The 22,881-nt window shown below is 34.4% G+C and overlaps 2 protein-coding genes across 8 annotated transcripts in view; one reads left to right on the forward strand and one right to left on the reverse strand.

The window, feature by feature from the left end:
- The window catches only part of LOC149803300 (DNA polymerase subunit gamma-2, mitochondrial-like), a 66,846-nt gene extending 65,726 nt beyond the window's left edge, over nt 1-1,120 (reverse strand). For 3 of the 4 annotated variants that reach the window (XR_016420184.1, XR_016420185.1, XM_089953000.1), the window contains exon 1: nt 989-1,119. The gene's annotated coding sequence lies outside the window, so the exon portion shown is untranslated. Of the gene's footprint in view, nt 1-988 lie in introns of all 4 variants that reach the window. The other variant, XM_089953001.1, reaches the window with a different exon arrangement.
- A 130-nt stretch (nt 1,121-1,250) lies between these two features.
- LOC149803302 (diacylglycerol lipase-beta-like) overlaps nt 1,251-22,881 on the forward strand; it is a 104,873-nt gene continuing 83,242 nt past the window's right edge. For 3 of the 4 annotated variants that reach the window (XM_089952997.1, XM_089952998.1, XM_089952996.1), the window contains exons 1-5: nt 1,251-1,640; nt 6,931-7,425; nt 8,883-8,973; nt 14,055-14,233; nt 19,976-20,185. In XM_089952997.1, coding sequence (XP_089809123.1) covers nt 1,546-1,640; nt 6,931-7,425; nt 8,883-8,973; nt 14,055-14,233; nt 19,976-20,185 — 1,070 coding nt within the window. In that variant the 5' untranslated portion in view covers nt 1,251-1,545. The remainder of the gene's footprint in view (nt 1,641-6,930; nt 7,426-8,882; nt 8,974-14,054; nt 14,234-19,975; nt 20,186-22,881) is intronic. The other variant, XM_089952999.1, reaches the window with a different exon arrangement.

Raw genomic sequence — 22,881 nt, forward strand, 5'->3', positions numbered from 1 at the left:
ACTAATAACTGGTAAGTCATATTTTGCATGAAATTCAAAATGGCCAAAGGACAGAGGGATGTACTATTCCACATGGATTTACAAGTCACCAAACATAGGATTTGCTTCAAAAATATAATGCACATGCCACCAAAAGAACCCTTCAGCCGATGGTAGCTCCACGGCCATGAGAAATACTGGTAAGTGTATATAATGTTCACTGATGTGTGCAGCAAAAATAGGCTGCAGATTTTTTCATGTTTTAATGAACAACTTGAGCAGGTGATATTAGCCCCTAAACCGCCAATCAATATCATCATGGGTGAGGGACTGATTTAGTGGCTTAGAGGGACAGAAGTTGAAGTAAGATTGGCAGTTTGGTGAGTTTTGTTATTTTTTGACCAATATATTTTTTATGACATTTAGTTGCCTTGAAGCTATCCCACAACAATTATTTACATGTGAATTGAACTGCAATTGGTAGTCCTCACGGTTTATAACAGCACTGCTTATGTATTTATACAGATATAATCAGTATCAAAAGTAATCAGTATTCTTTGAAGTTTCAGCAAAACTATTTTTTGGGACACGTACAAAAATAAAACATCCCTTTTGTTGATTGCAGCCATTCACATCCCTGTCTTCACAGGTTAATCAACTGTAGCTAATCCTGTAACATGACTATATGAGTACGTCATAACTTAGAGTACTCAGGCCAGGTGTCTGCATAATTGGATCATGATGTAAAGACCCATGTTGACACATGTTAGCCTCGTTCCAACACATAGTTGGTCAAGACTTAGAAGTGACACCTTGTTTTTCTAAAAGTGTTATGTGCTATGGGTTTCCCTGTTCATCCACTATTGTGTTGTGTCTCCAAAATTAATAAGTAAAATAATAATTTGGTCAGGGTTACTCTTTATTTTGTTTGTCAAACCACTGATTTTACTTAAGTAATGGTAGCAGTAGTCCCCATTTATGTGTCCTAAAATAATTAATTGATATATACCTCTTCTTGCCCGCTTCTTAATCACCAAAATGGATCGTGAATGTCTCCGGAACTTACGGCCATACTTGAGTTGAGACGAGTGTTGATATACAAAATTATGTAGCACGTGTTATAAAGCTCTAAAGTATTCCAAATGACAACAAAGCGAACTTAAATCGTACACATATTTTCATTGGTTTATTATGTTTAGAAAACTCGATATGAGACAATCAAATTTCGTCTTTTATTACCGACCTTGGAAGTAGAGCAACATGGAGACGAGTATCATGTGCCAAACTTGACAAGTTCCGGTATTTTGCTTATTTAGCAGCTATAGCACGGAGTGTATCATATCCAACAAACATAGTGACATCTTCAGTGTTTCCTGAATAATCCCCATGATTTGATTCATTGAAAAAGAAACGGGAATTTTAAAAAATCATTTTAAATGCGTCCACACTAGCATTACTTGCAGTATAAAAAGCAAAACTTTACTCAACTGTAGTTTAGCAACGATCAGATTGCAAATTATTAATTTATTGCAGATTCAAGCATATTGAGCGTGATCGATCTACAGGATGCCACAGTTAATAGTATTTGGACGCCGATGGACAATCGGAAGTGATGATTTGGTTTTCCCAGGTCTTATGGAAATAGTGTTACGGATTACTTGGTGAAAATTTCCCCCTTGTCTAACTCTTTGTATCACCGTCTCTCTCTCTCTCTCTCTCTCTCTCTCTCTCTCTCTCTCTCTCACACACACACACATCTTTTTCAGTTATGAAACAATACAGTATAAAGTACAATTTAAATGCATTATCAAAAATAATACAAACCAAGGAATGCCAAAACTAGATTTACAAAAGGAATAAAAGTAAACTAATATTGTAGATAGTCTTTTGTTCAAGAGCTGTATCAACCCTTTAAACGAATTTGGCATTCCTGACTTCCATTGCATTCCAGCCAACTGAAATGTAGTTCAGCAGAAATTGAAAACATGTCCAATTGCTTGTGTCAGCATTTCAGTAATTTAGGAAAACACATGAGTAAAGTCTGACAAAAGCAATATGACTTTAATTTGTGCAAAAGTTTAAATAAGGGCTGCCAAGTTTGTGAGTTATTCATGAAAATTTGGCCTCATTCCCCTGTCAGTCAACTGGGGAACATGCTACACAACACCATTATTTAGACAGTAAGACGTTGACCCCAAAAATAAATATCAGGGTAGACGTCCTCCATTATGCGACTACCTGATTACATGACACAAAACAAGCATAAAAAATTAGAAATATGTAAATCTCAGTGCTTGCATATATAATTTTATAGCAAATTCACAACCATTGTATTAAACTTTTAATTGAAAATAAAATAAAAGTGAAAGGTAGCAGTTGAAATGTACTAAAGTTAAAATGTACTCATGCCAAAGCATACCCAAATCAAAACATACAGTACAGCTGACGCAATTATTCTATAACATCATTATTTGTGATGTATGACTTAATCCACTCTTCTTTTGCTTCTCAGTTGAGGAATAAGTACCTACAAATTACAGTGTGCTGTGGAAGCCATGCCAATGGCAAATCCACTGTGGAAGGGCTGGTCAACATTACTTATTGGCATTTGAACATACAATGAAGACCACCCATGAAATGACTGAGACATCAAGATTTACAACCAGATCCCATTGAATAAACAGTCATTTTATTATATATTTGCACAATAACAATATAATTTAAAAAATCTTATTTATTCACTACATGTTTATTTAGAAAAGGTTGATCGATTTTTTTCCAATCATTTTACTTGTTTAATTTATTCAAAGAAATAGGAACATTGGTGAGGTAGAGAACTACAACACATCTCTTGTTTTTGTTTCCCTCTGTGGCTCATTGTTACTCCAAAAAAGATAAGCAGCGTGTGGCTTGGAGAGACATCAACCTTCTATAGATGATCACTCCATCTGTGGTGAGAACAACTGCTTGTTTTTGATCAATTTGATGAGAGCATCAGCCTATCCACCTAACTGACAAATTCAGCTATGAAATAGCAGTGTAGTTTTTTTTTTTTGGTTAAACTAGTTTTAATGGGGCCCCGAGTGGTCGAGTGGGCTAAAGCTCTCTCCATTACAGATCACTGCCATCTCACCTCTGTTTGCGTGGGTTCGAGTCTCAGATTCGGCCAATGTGGGTATGTGAGAAAGCTTGCCAGTAGCTTCTCATGGGTCAGTGGTTCTTTCCGGGGTTTTTCCAGGGTTCTTCCTCCACCATTAATACTGGCCGCCATGTATAGCCTATTGTGTGCTGAAAGATGGCGTAAAACCTTAAAACAACAACAACAACTAGTTTTAATTATGCAGTACTTATCTGCCACTATTGCTGAATGTCCTCTTCCCACCCTGCTCTGATGTGTTGCATATTCATCCTCTTTGAAAAGGTTACAGGTTGTATCTAACTTAACATGACCATTTGACATACAGAGCTGTGTGCAAAAAGTCACACTGACTTTTATCCACTCATTGGGAGGATGTATTCACATGGAACAGATGGTGAGTTTTTGCCATGAAAATAACTTAGTTACGCAGTAGTGGCAGGTAAATATTGCACAATTAAAGTTAGTTTTACCCGCCAAAAATCTACATTATCATTGGTCTGATAATGTCAGGAGGCTTTTGATGACTTAAAGGCCATACTTAGAGTGCACCAGTTTTTCAGCTCCAAATTTCAGTCATTCATTTAAATTGTCTGTTGATACAAGTGATGTTGGGCTGGTGGATTAAAGAAGACATGGCATCATCATTCTAGTAATCCATGAATTGGTGTTTGCTTATATCTGACTGCTACCTTTTAATCAACTCAATGATAATCAGCTTTATAAACTGCCATGAAGATAGTTTTACATGGCTCTTAGCAGTACTGTTTACTGCTTATACAGATTACATGCTTGGGACATATAGTGGTTTGAAAATTTGTATCTTATTTCCTCAAGGTTATTGAAAATTGTGGGTTTTAAAAAAAAGTTGACTGTGTCTTGGATGTTGGGAGTCATGTCTTTTGCATGACATGTCATGTTATGGCAGGTATGGATAATACTTCTCCATAAGTTTTGAATAGTTTAGATTCATTTTACAGCTCAGAAAGCAGAACCTATATGCTGTACTTTAAGAAGAGCACTTTGCAAGTGTGTTGAGTTGCACTATGCAGGAATAAACAAACCAAACTGGATAGATAAGTAGGTAATGAAAATAAAGATAAAACTAATGTAAAATAATGCATTTGTTGCAGATGCTTAGTCTTTTGTCACTGTCATGGGGCATATATCTTAAAAATGAAAAATAAAAGACTGAGACGAGCATAAATGCTAAAAATTAAATTGGATTTAGGTGGAATTTGGCAAGTGCATTATCATCTGCAGTCCACTTGTCACTAAGCCTGATGAATGTACAAATTTCATTTTGTAGGGTATCATGCAACCAGCTGTAAGAGCTCCTATCACAGAATAATTGTTTGCTAGTGCATTTTGATGATTAAAAGCCTTCCCATAAAGATCACCGCAATGAACATAGAGAAGTTATGTCAACATCACATAAGCACTGATCATTAAGTCCTCATGGTCAAAAGTTGACAAAAATACAGAGAACAAGAAAATGCTACAAGTAAATTTGGGCTTAGGTGGATTAATGCAAGTGTGTAATCATATTTCTCCAGTTCATTTTCATGCTGATCTGATTAAATTAAAACGTTTATTTTGTAGGAATAAATTGATTTTAAAGTAGCTACATATTTTTTAATTTTTTGTATACTTACACACAGACAATAATGCTCTCAGATTTACTCTCCTCTCTCTTTTGGCTCCAAGTGATCGTTCGCTGTTCCATCTCACCTCTGTCTGCATGGGCTCGAGTCTCAGGCTCGGCTAACACGGGTACGTGAGAAAGCTTGCCAGTTGCTTCTTGTAGGCGGGTGGTTCTTCCCAGGGTTTGTTCTCCACCAGTTAAACTGGCTGCCATGTATAGCCTATCTTATGCTGAAAAATGGTGTTAAACCCTACAACAACAAAAAACTCTCTCCAAAAACAACAAAAATCTTTTTGAGTACAGTGTACTTTCATTTTTCTAAAAATTGGATTCTTGATTTGAGAGCCGAATGAGACAGAAAATATATGTTTATTTTGTGCATTTGTACTGTTTAGTTGTCGAGTAGCATGTGTTCCATAGACCTTGTTCAGGTACGATCACTTTACTTTTTCGTATGTGGCCTGTACCACAAAATGATAATTATTTATTTTACATGTAATTTTCATACACTGAAATTAATAATTATTTTTTTGTGTTCAAAAAATTATGTGAAATATGGTACTCCTCAAAATAACTAATGTTATAACTATTTGGACTTACACTAAGTAACAGAAAAAGTAAAACAAAAATGTTTAGTAAAATTCATTAAATGATTTTTTCTTAGAATACTTAGTGAAAATTGAAAAGGAATGCACAATATTTATGAATATAAATCCCAAAGTAATCCTAAATGTTCGATTGCATGTCCAAAACCATAGAGTGTTCCAAATGAATTCCAGGTTTTGAATGTGCTGGTGTTGCAATAGTCTTGAATATGCTGATATACCAATAATCTTGATGTATCACAATGATATAAGGCTAGAATGCCTTTCAATGAATTTACAATAATACCAAAAGAGTGTTTTAGTCCAAAATGTCATTGTGCACTTTGTAATTCCAATGAATAAGATAAATAAATAATTACTCTCAAATTGTATCTTTTCACAACTAAAAGTGATCCATAAAGACTGACATTAACATAGGAATGAATAATTGTTTTCTTGGTTTTCTTTATGTACAGACTGTCACCTGACATATGGCACAATGTCCTGGACTTAGATTATTTTCATTGGAAATTTGAAACAAATTCATTAGCATGGTAAAGTGAGTTTACAAAATTTTTAGCAAACCTGAAAAAAGTCAGGTAGACTATGGTTTTTCCAGGAAATAAACAATCTCTTAAACCCAAATCCAAGTAAAAATGTTGTTTAAAAATGATAATTATCTTGAACTATAATCTGCAGTCATGAGCAATAGTTGGCAATGTAATGTGTTGTGGGTTCGATCCCCGCCGAGTCATACCAAAGACTTACAAAAATGGTACTAAGAGCTGCCTCGCTTGGCGCTCAGCATTAAGAGGTTAGTGTTAGGATTGGTCGGCCCGGTGTCAGGATAATGTGACTGTGTGGGACATCATGCTACATGTCTGTGGCATGATGCCCCAGTGCTAGACATCACTATAAACTGCCACATTGCAGACGTCGTAGCGATATGACCGGAAAATTGTTAAAGCTACGTTAAAAATCCAAATCATATCACATCACATGTGTTGCTTACAAATAACCCTTACAATCTACAATCATGGACAAAATTTAAACACACAATATAGTTATACATAACACCTGTATTTAGCAAAAAGGTGTAGCGGGAATTTATCACTGATGATTCAGACTGATCTTCTGAATAAATCATTGGGCCAAAGTTGAATTGTCCCAAATTATCATGATTTACTTTATGCGGATGATAATATTCTCTCCTTTTGTTGGGTGAACTGCAAAATGTTGTATTGTAATTTATATTTTAATAAATTGCAGAAATCTGGCACTTTTTGGTATGGTAACATTTTGGCTTTATGAGTATGTTTTGACTGAGTATATTTTGGCTTGAGTATTATGTCTTGACGTGGGTATGTTTTGACTGTAAATTGAAATGACCATGTATTTATCATTGGTTCCATACCCTACATGACATATCAATACAGGAGGAATAAGTGCCATAAAGATCCATTGGCTGGAATCCATTGGTCAGATATGATTTAAATGATTAGATTAACAATGCATAAAGTCATTTGGCTTGTAACTACTTGTACTGTAATATTTGGAATGATCAGATGTATAAAAATATCTTTCAGGGTCATAGCTGTATCAGTTGTCTTCCATCTTAACAAAGATGCATTTGAATGCAGTGATGGAAACCTCCTCTACACGTATATTGTAGGATTACTGTCCCTTTTGTGTTTAAATATTGTCACCACAGCTGTTATTGTGTACACCAGTATGCAAGGGTCCATTACTTTTGATTGGCCAAGGAGACATATTCCCAAGCTTTTGTATGTCAAATTTACCACCAGTATGCCAGAGTTGGCCTGGAATATAATAGGAACCTATTGGGCCTTTAGGAAATTCAGTGGATGTGACTTGGAAGTTGTGCCTATAGTGAAAGGGGTGGTGATAACTGGATGGATCATAGCAGTCATTGTTATGTTTGGGATCGCCATAGTTTTCGACCCATTAGGTGGAAAGAAAGATGAACACTTTAGGAAACATGCTCCCAGCTTAGAGAGTGATGATGGTGAACAAGCTTTAATAGGTGCCAAAACAGCTGCTTCTAAAATTTGGGAATACAGGTAATGTATAAATTGATAATAAATAGATCTTATCAAGGCTGCATTTCTTCTCTAAACCAATTTTTATTATATATTGTAGCAGGGGTACAATTTGGATATCTTCTGTTTTTGCCACTCTTTTCATTCATCTGTACATAGTTGTCATTGACAATATCTGTTCAAGAAATGACAGTTTTGGTTGTAAAATGTTGTCTTCATTTAGAAAGATGAAAGAGATTTTGGGAATATGGTTGGGTGGGTGGGATTTAATGAAGAAAGAAAAATAAAGGTAGGACTTGCAAATTTAATGCACAGTTTTTGCATTCCCGGTTGATTTTTCTTCATGCCTTATTAGAAATTATTATGAATGTCTTAATTGCCTGTTTTAGAATGGACCCAGAACCACTAAGTGGAATTTCACCAAACTTGCTTCATATGTTGCCCATTTGATGATTACATATATCAGGTTTATGATTTTGGGACGTCTTGCCTGAGAGTAGGTCAGAGATGAAATATACAAAAACTGCAGTTTCAATTACATTTGTAAGTATATTCTTACTGACATTTTGTACATTCATTTGTAGGAGTAGTACATGTAATATATTCAACAGATTTTGATATATGACCCCAAGTCCATGGGGAGGGGTGTGTGATGTAATAATAAGCATGTGGAATTGCCATAGTGAATATGAATGTGTTCTTTGTTGATTATAGTTATGTTAAAGCAATTATCTTCCCACCACAGTCCACTCAGATTGTCAAGTTCAGTTTCTTTCATTTTTGAGAAACCCCTGTCTTGCAGACTACATTTGCATTGATTACACAAAGTGACATGATGGTATTGAAAATGAGACCTTACTTCCCCATGTTGTAAACCTGCATTGACACATTGGACATGTGTACTAGTGGTAAAATATTTTGAATTGTAGCTTATTGCTAACTAGAATTCCAACAGTTTGACAAAACTTGATCATTAAAACCTTGGAATGTGATTATTAGATTTTTGTACATATATGCAAACAATTTTATAATTTTATCAAATTAAACATGGCAAGGGAGGTAAAAATAGACAAGGGGAGAAGGGCATGAAATGAAGCAAGAAGAGTATAATGAATACTTAGAAAAGCATGAAGATATATGCAGTTTAGTGTTTTAGTTTAACCTTAATTATCAGCTATTCCAAATTAGTTTGATATGATCATGATAATTCTGTTCACAAAATAATGAGAATCATAGATTTGCTTACAAGAGACTGGGTCTACACTTGAATTGATCCTATCAATATATCTATACACAGAATCTATATTAGTTCTTGATTTATTCCTAGTCTCAGGTTCAATTATAAGAAAAGAAATGGATCAGAAACTTTAAGCTTTTTATGGGTATTGTTAGCATTTTCTCTGATATTGTTGGGATTTAAATAACATTGCATTGATTGATTGTCTTGGTGTAAAGCTATTTTATCTTCCAACAAACAGATTCCGGGTGCTTTGTTGCTGTATCTGCTGTGATGAACAGAGCACAGATGCCTTTAGCGGAATTTCAAAGATTTTCTCTGACTTTTTCAAGGTATTTAATTATACTTATGTTTTTAGTATTGCTTGTTATGATGCTCTAGAAGATTATTTTCTTTATGATGCTTTTGAGAAAAATTTGATTTGTTTAAGTCAGGGGTATCTGCTCATAGTCTGTGTAAACTTAAAGTCAGTATCTACTTAGATTTTGTGTAGTCTCTGTATCTACTTATAGTCTGTATATACTTTGAGTCAGAATCTACTTACAGTCAGAATCTACTTAGAGTCTATATCTGCTTGGAGTCTCTGTCTACTTAGAATCTGTATATAGAGTCTATCTACTTGGAGTAGATATTCTTTGAGTCATGTGTATAATTAGATTCTCTGTCTACTTAGAGTCTGTATATATAGAGTCTGTATATGCTTATAATCAGTATCTGGATGGAGTCTGTATAAACTTAGAGTCTATATCTACTTAGAGGCTTTACATACTTAGAGTCCGTGTCTGTTTAGAGGCTATACATACTTAGAGCCTATGTATACTTAAGAGTCTGTATATACTTAGAATCTGTATCTACTTTGAGCCTGTGTATACTTTTAGTCTGTGTTTGTGTAGAGGCTATACATACTTAGAGTCTGTATATGCTTAGAGTCTATGTCTACTTAGGGTCTTTATCTGCTTAGGGTCTGTGTATACTTAGAGTATGTTTATACATGTACTTCAAGTCTATATATATATATTTATAGTCTGTGAATACTTAGAGACTGCATCTACTTAGAGTCTGTTTATACTAAAGTCTATATCTACTTAGAGTCTGTATAAACTTAGACTCTATATCTACTTATCTACTTAGAGGCTAAACATAGTTAGAGTCCATGTCTGTTTAGAGGCTATACATAGTTAGAGCCTATGTATACTTAAGAGTCTGTATATACTTAGAATCTGTATCTACTCTGAGCCTGTGTATACTTTTAGTCTGTGTTTGTGTAGAGGCTATACATATTTATAGTCTGTGAATACTTAGAGACTGCATCTGCTTAGACTCTGTTTATAGTCTATAATTTCTTAGTCTCTGTATACTTAAAGTCTGTGTATACTTAGATTCTGCATCTACCTAGAGTCTGTTTATACTTAGAGTCTGTATCTACTTATAGTCTAGAAATGATTAGAGTTTGTATATACTTAGAGTCTGTGTCTACTTTGAGTATTTATACAGTACTTAGAGTCTGTATCTACTTTGAGTCTGTATCTGCTTAGAGTCTGTATATGCTTAGAGACTGCATACTTAAGAGTCTGTATATGCTTAAAGACTGCATATACTTTGACTCAGTTTGAATCTGTATATGCTTAGTGTCTGTGTATATGTAAGAGTCAGTATCTGATTAGAGTCTGTTTATACTTAAGAGACAGTGTATACTTCAGAGCCTGTTTTTGCTTAGGAGTCTGTGTATACTTAGAGTCTGTATTATAGAGTCTGTAATAATTTTAGAATCTTTAAATACATAAGTTCTGTGTCTACTTAAAGTATGTATCTACTTTTATATATAGTTTTATGATACAGCTCTAGGTGCTTATCCAGTCAATTTAAAATTGTTTAGTTATCACCATATTAAGTCATATTAACTGTATTAGTTTTTCTTGTCTAACACTGCTTGACATAAAAAACCAGTTTTCACAAATGTCACATAAATGAGTATGAGATACTGCTCCAAGCATAATTATAGTCATAATCTCACAGATTCTGAATTGTACCCTACATTAAATCTCAGAAAGTAATTACCTGGCACAATTAGAGTCTAGGTCAGAATTAAATAAGCCGACCCACAACTCCGAGATATCACAAGAATCAAGCCGTAAGTTCTAAATGTATGTATTTAGGCAAACATATATCAACAAAGAGTACATGTATACTTATCTTGGGCTTGGCATGTATAATTATTAAAAAGAAATTATATAAACTTGTTTGAAAAGTAATTTATTTAATTTTGATTTCTGATTGTTTCTGCCTAATTCAGATTTGTGTATAATTTGATCGAACGTTGACAAGAATTGAACAATCGTGAGTTGCTTTAACACTACCTGTCCCTTTTGACTCAATTATTGTTTGTTTATGCATTATTGCATTGGACATTTTATATCAGTGCACCAGTAATTACGTTTTCATTTCGCCTTGAAATTGTAAATACCTAACTCATTAAAATTGATCCCAGTATGACAACACAATGAACAACAATACGTTTTGATTCAATGCTCGCAATTGGGCTACTGAACATATTTACATAATGGCACCACTGCATGTACATTGTAGGTTTGAATACTCGCTGAATGAAGTACATTCCGCTGAATGAAGTACATCCCTTGAAGTTGAATCATGGGCACCACTGCACTAAACTTTAATATCTCCAAATACAGTAATGAAGTTTCAGAAATAATGCTTTGAAAATTATGCTAATACTGTAAAAGCTTAGTTGTAGTTTGCTTTGATGTAAGCAGCCTTACACCATACCTGTCAACTCTCACAGGGGGGAAAAAAACCTCCAGAATTTTGGGGTCACTCCATGTCTACCTCCCGATTTCATAATATCTCCCGATTTTTGCTGAGAACTCCTGATTATTACATTATGTCTTTGATATTCATGTCACCTATAAAAGAAAAGTCCTTCATAAATAGATATATCGTATGCATTCCATGGAAGCCATGTTCTGTTGTGTCACCTGTGAATATTGTCGTGACGAAATAATTACTAGAAAGAATTCGCTTCTTCACTAAATAGAATGTTAAGTTTAAACATTTTTCACATAAATTTATGATTTTTTTCATCTACAACAGTACAATCAGAAAATAAACCAGAACAAAAAGTAAACAACAATAAAATTGTCCGCAATTAATTTCAATCCCAAGAATGATCACCGTGAATGCTGTAGTTCCATGTGCTGTGGCTACATTCCCACCAAAGAAACTTACACGAGTGAGCACTTGGCATTTTTATACCATATGTATGAACGTTAATTACCATCATTGAAGTTAAAGAAGGAATGAAAATACATACCATGCAGTATGTGCCCTCAAAAATCTAATTCAGAATACGTAAGTTTTATAGTGAACAATACTAAATGCCTTACGAGTTGACAATAAGGGAATAAAGTCAGATATACAGTGAAAGGAAAATAGTTGCCACATGTACGATACCGTGAGGATACCTATTTATGTACCTTTAGTTCTACAAATTTGGTAATCCTTTATTTGCCAATCAATTGCTGGGGCTTGTATTGCAAGGTTTCTTTGAATCATGATGGAGGGCAAGTCGTTTTCACAAAATAGTTGCATTAATAAGTATTAACTTTTAATTAGTCGTGCTGGCTTTCTTGCTTGTATATTTAAGATTAACATTAACTATTGTGCGGTTTGGCCACAGCTGACCAGAATATGAAAATAGAGCACGTCATGAGGGAAAATAGGTGCGTCACAGGGAGAAACCACGTGTCCGTTGTGAATTTCACCCATATTAGACCCGAAAGATCGATCAATATTAGTGGGAAAAAAGCTTTAAAAATACCATGAAAAACCTCCTGATTTTAGGAACCAGTCTCTCTAATATTTTATTTATTCAGTCTCCCTACTTGGCTTTTGAAAGGTTGAGAGGTATGCCTTACACTCCATTTTACAAAACTACGGTAATCATGCTAATATTATGGAATGAAAGGCAATTACACATTGATATATTGGTATAGTTGCCAGTCAAAATTTTCTCTTAACGCAAGCCAGTTTCAGGGTTTTAATGATTAACTGGCCTGTTTTGCTGTCGGAAAATGAAAGACAAATCCACCAGCTATCAACAAAAGGAGATGCTGAACTTAAAATTGTGTGGAAAGTTGTGATGTTGTTCAAAACATCGATTGATGATGATCATAGTTGATCTATAATGAGAATTTTAGCCTTTATTATTACCACTCATCATGAACATGTAAGTTATGATGGTTATGTGCCTTGTACAATTAAACGTGCGTACCTTTTCATAAATATTACCTCAGTTTGTATGATCACTTATATAATTGAACATGACTAATTCATGAGCACAAGATTCACTGTAAATGGAACAGCTATTAAGGACTAGGTGAAATGTTATCTGGAAGAATGCAATTTGGTCGAAACAATGAATAAAGCAAAATCTGCATCTAATATATTTGGGAATACAAAAGGACTTAAGTGACGCTATGCATGCTTTACGCTAAGTACTGTACATTATAGTTCAGCCTGGTCTCACGGGTAAACTCAACCGGCCCACGAATTATGATGTCTGTATTTACCTTTATTTAATTTTGTGATGGGAAATCAGAAAATATGCACATGCAAAATAATAACAAAATCATTCATAGTACTTGATAACAGATTAATAAGTGTGGGGTCCCTTTTTTCACAGAATTTTTTTATTTGTTTGTGTCCAAAGTTTTTCAGCCTTTACAGTAGTCAGCAAAAAGACTTAAAAGCTGTCAAGTTTAGACATTGGCTCATGGATAAGCCGACCCCTCTTCTAGGCCTTTATTTTTTCCTAAATTATTTGGCTTATACGCAAGTATATACATTAGTCTTTCTTCCTATCAAAATATAACCTAAATTACTGAAAAGTGTCACTGTAAATGCAAAAAGATTTACAATTGATAATTTATTTACTGAGTTGTTTGTCACTTTTTACCTCATAAGTGTGAATATCACACCACTGCTCCCCATGTACATTGTGCTGATTGGTCTCTCCAAAACAGCATGGATTTATATTACACTCACCATTTCAAAGACATTTTTCCAAATTGCAAATTAAAGTTTGTGCAAATGGAGGAAGGAATGGTTTGAAATTTGTTAGGTGTATTAAATATTTTTGAGCAAGATTATAATTGCGCCAGTTAATTACTCACCAAGATTGAAGGTGGGGTATGTTTCAGAATGATCCTGATCATAAAGGCTATACCCTCTTCACTTGTGCTGCTTTGTGATATAGCTGTATGTTGTATCACATTATAACATGTAATTCATTATAATTTCACATTATTACACTGTTAAATATTATTATTATAACAGTATGTAAGTAATGCAAATATTAATTTTATACAGTCTAAATAAAACAGATTTGCCTCTTTAGGGAGTGGATTTGGTGCCAACAGACATTGCTGCAGGCCTGATTTTAGTGTACAGGAAACAGGAGAGAAGGAACAATAGGTTGTCTATAGTTACAACAGATCATGATTCACCCCAAGTCAGGAGTCAGTCATCTGACATATTCACTCAGCCAACATCACAGTCAGCAACAGCAGCTATGGAGTGAGTGAAGAATGAATTTCCTTTTATGATGCTACTAAACACTTAATTTTAGTGCGTCCATAATGTCCCCAGATCTGTTTACCCTTGCAGTATTAGTGTCACTTTTATGCATTTCACCCTCAAATTAAGCTCTACTTACTGCATTCATAATCTCCCTAGACCAGTTTACCCCTGCAGTATTAGTGTCACTTTTATGCATTTCACCCTCAAATTAAGCTCTACTAATTGCATTCATTTCATTCCTATGTTGATAGGCTGCTTCAAAGCTCCAACTGTGTTGTTCTATTGGATCTGTATAAATGTTTTGTAGAAACAAATGAAATCAATCTAATATACTATAGCTTGAAGAGAAGGAAAGCAGTTGGGAATGGCATTTGAACATACAGAGAATATATAATACAGACAGATCAAGGTTATCCCCAAAAGCTTAAGTACAACATTCAGATCAGTGATGACAAGTGTCTAACATGGGTACAAAATTCAAATCAGTAATGACAAGATCAGTCATGACAAGTGTACCATAAATACAACATTCAGATCAGTGATAAGTATATGACAAGTGTACCACAAGTACAACATTCAGATCAGTGATGACAAGTGTACCACAATTACAATATTCACATCAGTAATGACAAAGTGTACCACAATTACAACATTCAGATCAGTAATGACAAGTGTACCACAATTACAACATTCACATCAGTAATGACAAGTGTACCACAATTACAACATTCACATCAGTAATGACAAGTGTACCACAATTACAACATTCAGATTAGTGATGACAAGTGTACCACAAGTACAATATTCAGATCAGTGATAAGTGTATGACAAGTGTACCACAAGTACAACATTCAGATCAGTGATGATAAGTGTACCACAATTACTACATTCAGATCAGTAATGACAAGTGTACCACAATTACAAAATTCAGATCACTGATGACCAGTGTACCCCAATTACAATATTCAGATCAGTAATGACAAGTGTACCACAATTACAGAATTCAGATCAGTAATGACAAGTGTACCACAATTACAACATTCAGATTAGTGATGACCAGTGTACCACAAGTACAACATTCAGATCAGTGATGACCAGTGCACCACAATTACAACATTCAGATCAGTGATGACAAGTGTACCACAAGTAGAACATTCAGATCAGTGATGACAAGTGTACCACAAGTACAACATTCAGATCAATGATGACCAGTGTACCACAAGTACAACATTCAGATCAGTGATAAGTGTATGACAAGTGTACCACTAGTACAACATTCTGATCAGTGATGACAAGTGTACCACAAGTACGGCATTCAGATCAGTGATAAGTGTATGACAGGTGTACCACTAGTATAACATTCAGATCAGTGATGACAAGTGTACCACAGCTACAACATTCAGATCAGTGATAAGTATATGACAAATGTACCACAAGTAGAACATTCAGATCAGTGATGACAAGTGTACCACAAGTACAACATTCACATCAGTGATGACAATTGTACCACAAGTACAACATTAAGATCAGTGATTGTGTATGACAAGTGTACCACTTGTACAACATTCAGATCAGTGATAAGTGTATAACATGTGTACCACTAGTACAACATTCAGATCAGTGATGACAAGTGTACCACTAGTACAACATTCAGCTCAATGATGACAAGTGTATGACAAGTACAACATTCAGATCAGTGATGACAAGTGTATCACTAGTACAATATTCAGATCAATGATGACCAGTGTACCACAAGTACAACATTCAGATCAGTGATAAGTGTATGACAAGTGTACCACTAGTACAACATTCAGCTCAATGATGACAAGTGTATGACAAGTACAACATTCAGATCAGTGATGACAAGTGTATCACTAGTACAATATTCAGATCAGTGATGACTAGTGTACCACAAGTACACCATTCAGTTCAGTGATAGTATATGACAAGTGTATGACTAGTATAACATTCAGATCAGTGATAAGTATATGACAAGTGTAACACAAGTACAACATTCAGATCAGTGATGACAAGTATACCACAAGTACAGCATTCAGATCAGTGATGACCAGTGTACCACAAGTTCCACAACATAAACAAAAAACTATTTGTGAGGATTAACTTAAAAACAATATCCTGAAAAAAATGGCAAAAACAAATACATTTTCCACAGAAGAGGAGAAAAACAATGGTAGTTTTAAGAAATATATATTCTTTAACACAACAGATCATCTTAAAATTATCAGTTATTGAGTCGAACTCACTTGATCCATGAATGCATATCAATTAATTTTCCTTTGAATTTCTTGTTCATCACACGAAAATCAGATCAAACCATATTTATTAATTTTGGACAGAGAAAGACTTATTACGCTTTTCATATTTTCATATTAAAACAGCAGTATTGATAGATAGACTTTTACAACATTATGAAATGACTGTATAAATATGATTACCACATGGGATTAGATCTAACTACAGTTGCTATTCTGAACTTTCAAACAGAACAACTGCATTCTTCAGACAGAAAAAGGCACATTACAGTTGTACAGATAGCTTGTCATCATCAACAGGATTTTCTTTGGCCTTTGAGAGCTCAAAAATCCAGTTGCATGAAGATCCCCTCCTAAATCTAGATTGGGCCCCTCTGAATCAGTTGCCCATTGGGCTTGTTCCCCCCCAAAATATTATCCAATCTGCCTGAAATAAGTGTTTAACACATTACCCCTAGCGATGACTTTATGGGGCAGGAGGTAGTAGCCTACTGCCAAGCTCTGTAGCATCATGGTCATGCATGATACACTAAAGTGGTTGGTATTATAGAAAGGTAGACAGATGTAGCTCTACAATGATACCAAATAATCTAGAATATCTAGTTCTGCTACAAAATACAGATAGAAAAACCTTATTTTTCGGACCTGACCTTTTTTTTAACCCAAAATTAGCCTGTGGTCAGATTCCGATTTTGTGTCCAGATTTTAGACTTTTTGGTCTCAGATCTAAGGCAAACCAGTATGAACTGCAAACAGACAGATGAACCTTTGCAAAAAGTAGGATTAGATGGGCATTTGGAATAAAGAGTGGTCTCCATACAAAAATAATGGCTCGGTTTAGCAACAAAAAAAAAACTTTTACCCTTCTGCTCATGCGTGAGTCAAATAGCCAATGAAAAATGATGTTTCTAACACAACTAGGCAGTATGTTATTGAAAGATGACCAGGGATTTGGTGTTTTCGAGTCTATTCAGAAATAGATTTCAAAATGTGTTTCCTACTTGATTTTCAGGCAAAAATGACAAAAAGCTCCAGGAGTTAATGTGTTAACCCACTGTGGAAATGGGGCATTTTCATTTTGAAGTTCTTGAGACACTGGCAAATTATTAATAATCATTTTCCTTCTGGTGCCCTCCATTTATGAAGAACATCTTAATTCTATTAAAAGCTCTCAACTTAATGTACAATGTGAAGCATGTTACCTATGAATGTTCTCTGTATTTAAATGGTTACCTATAATTTGTGCTGACTCGCACAACATGAATAACATGTCCTTTCTCATGTTGACTTGGTAAAGCATCACTGATATATATATATATATATATATATATATATATATATATATATATATATATATATATACATAGAGAGAGAGAGAGAGAGAGAGTAGTAGCTATGCATTTGTTTGTCATTTAAGTTAAGCGAGGGGATCAGTGAATTATAAAAGCAACAAATACAATCTTTTGCCCCCTAAAGGAACTGAGATCATTACATTATATGTAAATCCATTTAGTTCAGAGAGCTGGTATACACTTAGTCTGTTGATGTGGATTGAGTGTTTTCTGTTATTGTGACACTTCAGCAGTACTATCACATGAACCCTCTGTTACGGATCACTGCCATCTCACCTCTGTCTGCGTGGGTTCGAATCTAGGATTTGGCTAATGTGGGTATGTGAGAAAGCTTGTCAGTAGCTTCTCATGGGTCGGTGGTTTTTCCTGGGATTTTCCCGGATTCTTCCTCCACCATTAATACTGGCCGCCATGCATAGCATATCGTGTGCTGAAAAATGGCATTAAACCCAACAAGAGCAATAACAATCACATGAACTAATTACAAAACTTGAAGCTACTGTTTTTACTGATTGATATAAGAAAACGACCCAATGCCTCTTTGACTTCATTTCTGATTTCACCCATGCTCAAGAAAGATGGAGATTTTTGCAGTGTTCAGAAAATGAAACTACTCCAAGACTACCAAATACTCATTGTTATGTATATTTAGTTCGCATTGTTTTTTATTTTTTTATTATTATATAAATTCACTATTAGCTTTGAGTTATGTTAAATATTATTGTATGTTGTAGCTGACCATGTCCAAAATCAAGTTCATTCTCTACTTGACCAAAATCATTGATTTGTTTTAAAATTCTATAAACATGATATAGCTAATTTTTTCTCTATGAGTGTAGGTTTAATATTAGGATCATTATCAATAGAAGGTATCATATTTATCTTGGTCTGAGTAAAGGTCATTGTGTTTACCATATTCTTTATTATAATTTTAGTAACATAATTTTCTAGAATGGAATTTTCTATTAAGTAATAGTTTTTTTATTATAGAAAATGCTAATGGTGACCTAGGTCATGTAGAGGGCTTTATAATCTTGTTTACTCGGAAAATTGTTTATTCCTGCAGTAACATCTGAAGGAGAAATCAGTCTTCTTGTTGTGTTCAGCTTTTCATTTGGGCTGGAATTATTTATTCAGATTATTCTTCTCTGGAATTACAAAGTGCTTTGTAATATTCTTGAACAGAGACATTATCTTGGTATTATAGTACATTCAGACAAAGACTTCTTGGATTGTATTAATGTGATTCATTAAAAAACTGTTGGCATATCATTACAATTTAGGCCATTGGTACATTAGTGGCATATCATTACAATTTAGGCCATTGGTACATGAGTGGCATATCATTACAATTTAGGCCATTGGTACATTAGTGGCATATCATTACAATTTAGGCCATTGGTACATTAGTGGCAGATCACCACCATATTCAGAAATGTATTCATTAGGGCTTATGTAAGAAATTCTAAGATTATTTGGGATGTAATTTGCAATACCCTAATTATTTTTGCATTTCACTTTTGTATTATTGGGAAGAAAATTATCTGTCGAATTTTACAAAAACATGTTGGTTTTCACTCTTTTCTATTACTTAGTTTAAGACCATTGTCGTAATAGCATTCCTACAGATCATGTTGAAATGGACACTGTACATTGACCTGAAAGCAAGCAGAAGACTTACAGTCACAACAGCCCTGTAGTCACAAAAATGTTGAACCATCGAAAATCTACTCAGATTACAGACTTAGAAATAGTCATCATGGAGACTTATGACTAAGTTAAATGAGAACAGTTTGCACAAAAAATGAGTACTTATTACAGAATATTGGTTATCCTACCCAAAAAACATCATAAAGGATAACTATTTGAATTGCCATTTAAACAAATAATCCTCTTACCCTTCCACTCCAAAAAAAAACTATTCCATGTCTTTGGGTCTGATTTATAGCAAGAGACTGTTGTCTGTCTGAAAATGAACATTCAGAAAATATTGATTTTTCATCGTATGCTCACAAATTGATTTCATGTCCTTCGGTGTCCATGTTGTTACCTATGATATTCAACAAATATTTGCACATAGTTTTTTATGCAGGGTTTTTTATTGTTTCTTTCAGAATTTCCAGTTCAGATTCAGCAAATCGATTTGTTGTCAGCCCAGGTCCCCACATACTTGGGGGTCAGACACAGACAGACAACCCCAAACCATGGATGACAATCAGAAACATGACTCACTACATGAAGTTTGCTATGGCAAGCTATGGCTGGCCTTTGTACATCTTTTCTCACCTGGCAACAGGGGCATGTCACCTGTGGGCACAATGCAGGTATGCGCAACTCCTGTATCTTGCATGCATCTCCCTATGATGTATTCATAATAGGCCTGGCTTGCTCTGACACCTGTACATGCAGACAGTGTCATTTATAGTTGTTCTAGTAGCATGTTTTATCCACAAGCACTCCTATAAACATTATCAAGAACTGTATTTATATTTTTTTTAATGTTACAAGTACATCTCCATGTATCAAATGATTTTTATATACCAGTAAACTCACTGTAACAGTGGTAAACAGTTCATCAGTGGACTGTGCATCTTCGTGAATAATTTAAATTCATTTCTGTTCTGGTATCCATTTTGATGGCTTGATCTCCCTCATTGTATGAATAAAATTGTATAATCACTAAGCACATGCAAGTGTTTTCCCTGTTGATCAGATAGTGTTGACCCAATGGGGATTGTCACTTCGATTAAGAGTTCATCAGTGCTTCCACTGAATACATTTTCTGAAACTTAAGACAATGTATCTCACTTAAACTTGTTCTTTAATGTTTGATAATTATTTGAATGAAATGGGAAATGTTTTTCATTTCTAATTATGCCATATATTAACATGTAATTTCCTAATGTCATATTGAATTGGAAATGAAATCCATTAATTTCTGATGTACAGTATGAATAAAATTAATAAATAATAAGGAAACCCTTTTCTAAGTATTTTGTAATAAAAAGCTACTGAAGTTGTTTAATGTATTGCCTTTATTAAAGTTAAGTATACTCATTGGATAAATCCCAGAGAAAATGTGAAAGCATGAGGGAGATAAATCTGCTGGTATCGCCCTACTGTCCATCCATGTCTTGTCTATATAGATGATAACAATCCAGCATAAAGGAAATTTTGTTAGACGCAAAACATTGGTTAAGTGATTTGGTTATTGGCTTACATGGAGGATAAAATATAATGGATTTATTTGTCATCAAAAGTTCAAATATTCCCTTTGAAAACCAAAACACAGTGTATCCACATGCTATTGCCTTATTTCAGCCGCTCTTGCCTACTCCAAAGGTGCTTTGGTCCTCCCCACCAGAGCACCACCACTAAGTCATGTCTTGGCTCTTGCTGGGAGTGTATACATTTCTGCAGAAGTCAAGGCAGGACAGTGCTCAACACTGAGAAAGAGTTTCATGAGCTTTGCTTGTCCCTGGAGTGAGTCAGTCTATGAGTAGTTTTTTTTTTCCTCTTGGTTTTTGGCTTTGGCTTATTTCTACTCTGGTGTACGGCAAACTCAAGACATTTGCAGCCAGAGATACAGAACAGGGCTGTATCTGAATACGGCTATTGTCCAATGTTTAAGTTTTGAAAAACCAAAAATGACTTGTATATACCAAAATTATCTTATACCAAAGTAGGCATGTCAATGGAAATTCTGGGGTTCAAAATTAATTTTCTTGAAATGTGTTAAAGAATTTTACGTATAATACTAACTAAATATGATATGTGCGAGATATAGATACCAGTGTTCTACACTGGCTTCACATGTCTTGGTTGAAGCCTTTTTATGCAGAATCTTTGTTTCTCTTACACTTTAAAAGTTTTGTCATATTAACACATTTGTTTTGCATAAGGTATACTTGACTAATGTAAGTCAAATTAAAAGTCTCAATTTCTTATTTTAGGACATAATAGGTGATTTAGAGTACAAAAAAATAATATGTAAATAAAATATTATTTTGGAGTACTGACCTTTGATGAAAGATAAAGGGTTCTGACCTAAACAAGGTTTATGTGACACACGATGCTTGGCAACCTAACAGCAGTGACGTAAAAAAAATAAACATAACATTGCTTTGTCAAATGTTGTTTTCAACCAAATTCTTGTTTTTTAAATATTCAGATAAGTCATAAATTAGTGTGTCCATGTGTGTGTGTGTGAGAGGCAGTAACGTGTCAGTGTGTAAAATTATGTCTATGCTGAGCATATTTTTAAAAAAATATTTGTTATTGTGGGCCAGTTTATGAAGATGATCCGGGTCAAATCAGCTCGTAATTTTATTTGAAATTTTAGATATTTGTTTCAGTTAATGTGTCTGTGTATGAGAGGGAGAGAAAGAAGAAAAAGGTTACAAGGTGATTGTAATCTTTATTGTTCAGTTACCTGACAGCTGTGTTATTCCTTAGGTAAACACTACTATTATATTCCATTGGTAATTAAACCTGAATAAAAGAAATTACAAGATCCATCATCTCTGGGCCACATGGCTATGCAAATGTAATATACATGCTAATTAAATACACATGACCTTTAGCTTGGTCTTTTCTAGTAAATACTAGATTGAAGACCAGATTCGCCTCTACAGATCAAATTCATGAGGCTATATGTAGGAAAATGAGGCTACCGATGGGGTATTGAAAACGTGTCCACCAAGCCCATTAGCTCAGTTAAACATTTTGACGAAGTTAAAAGATAATTTGGGTTGGTTTCTCATTGAGGAAACAGATCTTTATGTTTTTCATACTCGATTATGCCAGACATAATCGGCAAACAATACATTGGTTGTTTTGCCTAATATCTAAATGATACATAAGTATATTTTTGAAACTGTTTGATCGTTAACTGTACTTCCTGATGTAAATAAAAAACATAAAAATATGTAGTAAAATACAATAATAAATGAAAGAAGTGATTAATGAGCCTTCTGCATGATTATAAATGATGATTATTATATTTTATTAATCTCCTGTT

This window comes from Sinohyriopsis cumingii, chromosome 3 (assembly GCF_028554795.1).
Source record: "Sinohyriopsis cumingii isolate HCF-2022 chromosome 3, ASM2855479v2, whole genome shotgun sequence".
In the NCBI taxonomy this organism is placed as follows: domain Eukaryota; kingdom Metazoa; phylum Mollusca; class Bivalvia; order Unionida; family Unionidae; genus Sinohyriopsis; species Sinohyriopsis cumingii.